The sequence below is a fragment of the Phaethon lepturus genome, unplaced genomic scaffold, assembly GCF_000687285.1.
Source record: "Phaethon lepturus isolate BGI_N335 unplaced genomic scaffold, ASM68728v1 scaffold4094, whole genome shotgun sequence".
In the NCBI taxonomy this organism is placed as follows: Eukaryota; Metazoa; Chordata; class Aves; order Phaethontiformes; family Phaethontidae; genus Phaethon; species Phaethon lepturus.
The window spans coordinates 1,378-4,342 of NW_010532530.1; the positions used below are offsets into that span (position 1 = coordinate 1,378).

At 39.6% G+C, this 2,965-nt stretch overlaps 1 protein-coding gene across 1 annotated transcript in view; it reads left to right on the forward strand.

The window, feature by feature from the left end:
• The first annotated feature begins 591 nt into the window (after positions 1 to 591).
• Positions 592 to 2,965, forward strand: part of RPAP3 (RNA polymerase II associated protein 3) — a 15,938-nt gene continuing 13,564 nt past the window's right edge. Inside the window, exons 1-3 of the mRNA XM_010284856.1 lie at positions 592 to 748; positions 1,347 to 1,487; positions 1,979 to 2,101. Of these exons, the coding sequence (XP_010283158.1) occupies positions 596 to 748; positions 1,347 to 1,487; positions 1,979 to 2,101 (417 nt within the window). The 5' untranslated portion in view covers positions 592 to 595. The remainder of the gene's footprint in view (positions 749 to 1,346; positions 1,488 to 1,978; positions 2,102 to 2,965) is intronic.

The following is a 2,965-nucleotide window of genomic DNA, read 5'->3' on the forward strand; positions in this document are numbered from 1 at the left end:
AAGAATATGCTGGGCTTGTAACTCACTAGACTTCATAATAAAACACCTCGTGTTTACTCGTTCCTCTGCTAAAAATGTGTGCATATTTAAGCGTACTTACTTGTAGGAGCTGAAAGTGGTCTTGGGGCTTGGTTTGTCAGATGTCTTGTTTCTGTTCAGATAGAAGGCAGCATGTATATCTTAATTTTTTTTTTTTTTTTGTTAAAGCTTAAATGTTAGCCTGTTAGATTTTTCTTCATTCTGTCATTTGGGAAACACCACAGAAATTGCTTTAAACTGAGATCACCTTGTTACCACTTTCAGGATTTTCATTGACTTATTGGGCCCTTTACCTTACACTTAGTTAGGAAAGCATGACTTACTGTTTGTTCTGATCTACTTTGTTTTAACTAAATAACATGGCTTCCCATCATTTTTTCAAAGACATTTAAATTGTGTTTCTTAGTCTTTTGCTATTTAATGTTTCTACTATGTTATTGGGAAGCCTGTCTTCCATGTAAGTCAGACTTCTTCATTTTGATGTGGCTAGCTTCCTTCAGTACATGCTTTCAAGTTCACTTTAGAAAGTTTTTTCCTTGAAATTTGGCAGATTACAATGAGTGCACCAAATAAAGCGCTAGAACTACAGCTGCAAATGAAGCAAAATGCTGAAGAGCTGCAGGATTTTATGAGAGAATTGGAGAGTTGGGAAAAAGATATTAAAGAAGTGGATTCTGAACTAAGGAAACAGAGTGGTGTCCCAGAAGAGGTAAAAATCACAAGTCCAGTATCAATATGAACTCGGCTATTCATGATGTGATAGTGTTTCTAATAATTACTTTTTGCTTCAGCAAAATTACATCTGTTGACTTAAAATGTCTGAATAGAAGGTATGAGCTAACCCAGCTGATTTGTTCCTCATCTGAAGGAGACCAAAGATTCCTCTGTAAACTGTTCCGTCAACAGAGCTGTAGGGCAGTAGCCTCTGGAGGTGATGGGGCCAGTAAATTTTTAATCAGTTCCAGGTAGATCTAGGAGAATATTTCTGTTTGCAGCATTAGCATTACTTATTTATTGCTGACTTTTAATGTATTGATGTTATTCTTCATTGATATTCTGCAGAGAGTTGTCTACTAAAACTTAACTTTGTATCATACACGTAATATTTGCTATTATTATGTATTGAAACATTTATACTTGCTGTCCTTAGCGGTTTTGTAGAGTTCCCGAGAACAGCTTGCAGGATGGATTTCTAAAATAAAACTAGCGAGTAGATACAGATACTATATCTAAATATAGGTACTATAGATTCTTCAATACAAGTGAATTTCATGCATCCGTGTTATAATATATTACTTTCACTTTAGAATTTGCCACCAATTCGAAACAAGGCTTTTAAGAAAAAGAAGAAAGGCAAAAGTAAAGTCCCGTCAAAGATAACCACGGAGGAAAACAAGAAAAACAAGATTAAGTCTTATGATTATGAAGCATGGGGAAAACTCGATGTGGTGAGTCAGAATATTTGCTTGTTAATTTATTCTTGTCCCTAGTTGATTCTGTCTTCTGTTTTAAGTAAGATTTTCTTACAGTGCTGAGAGTTCAATTCACAAGTCAGTATCTTACTGTGCTGGGTACTGTATGAACATAGAAAGTAGCTTTCTTCCAAAAAGGTTAGGTGTTTAAAATTTGGCATATTGAGAAATACTATTTTTTTATTGACTGTGCTGTCATCCAGGAGATTAAGTTGACTTTAGGGAAAAAGAAATGGTTTAATGATAGGTCTATTAAAAGGTCATAATTCAGGCAGAACGTAAGACTAAACACAGCTGACGGTATTAGAAGATAGACCTCTTACTTTTGAAGTGTGGAATACTTTTACTGTGGTAAAGAAGACTTGAGCAACAGAGATTTTTAAAAACGCACTACTAATGCTCCTAAAGTCTTGCTTGATCTATTTTTTATGGTTAAATTGTAATGAAGATAATTTATCTGATTTCAGGATAAAATACTTGAAGAACTTGACAAAGAAGACAGCACTCATGATTCTGTATCTCCAGAATCAGACTCTGAGGAAGATGGAATCCGTATAGATGCAGAAAAAGCTCTTGCAGAGAAGGAAAAGGTTCTAGCATTGTAATTGTTTGTTATACTCAGTGTTGGGGCCAGTTCTGTTTAATATATTTATGAATGATCTGGGTGAGGGTATCCAGTGCACCCTCAGTAAGTTTGCAGACAACACCAAGTTGCAGGGGGGGAATATTGACCTGCTTGAGGGTAGGAAGGCTCTGCAGAGGGATCTGGACAGGCTGGATTGATGAACTGAGGCCAATTGTGTAAGTTCATCAAGGCCAAATGCCACGTCCTGCGCTTTGGTCACAACAACCCCATGCAATGCTACAGGCTTGGGGAGGAGTGGCTGGAGAGCTGCCTAGTGGAAAGGGACCTGGGGGAGTTGGTCAAGAACCAGATGAATATGAGCCGGCAGTGTGCCCAGGTGGCCAAGGCGGTCAATAGCATCCTGGCCTGTATCAGAAATAGTGTGGCCAGCAGGAGTAGGGAAGTGATTGTGCCCTTGTACTTGGCACTGGTGAGGCCACACCTCAAATACTGTGTTCAGTTTTGGACCGCTCACTACAAGAAAAACACTGAGATGCTGAAACATGTCCAGAGAAGGGCAACAAGGCTGATGAAGGGTCTGGAGCACAAGTTTTACGGGGAGCAGCTGAGGGAACTGGCATTGTTGAGTCTAGAGAAAAGGACACTCAAGGGAGACCTCATCGCTCTCTGCAACTACCTGAAAGGAGGTTGTAGCGAGGTGGGTGTTGGTCTCTTCTCCCAAGTAAGAAGTGATAGAATGAGAGGAAGCGGCCTCAAGTTGCGCCAGGGGAGGTTTAGATTGGGTATTAGGAAAAATTTCTTCACTGTAAGGGTTATGAAGCATTGGAACAGGCTGGGCCGGGGGGGGGGGGGGGGACCATCCCTGGGG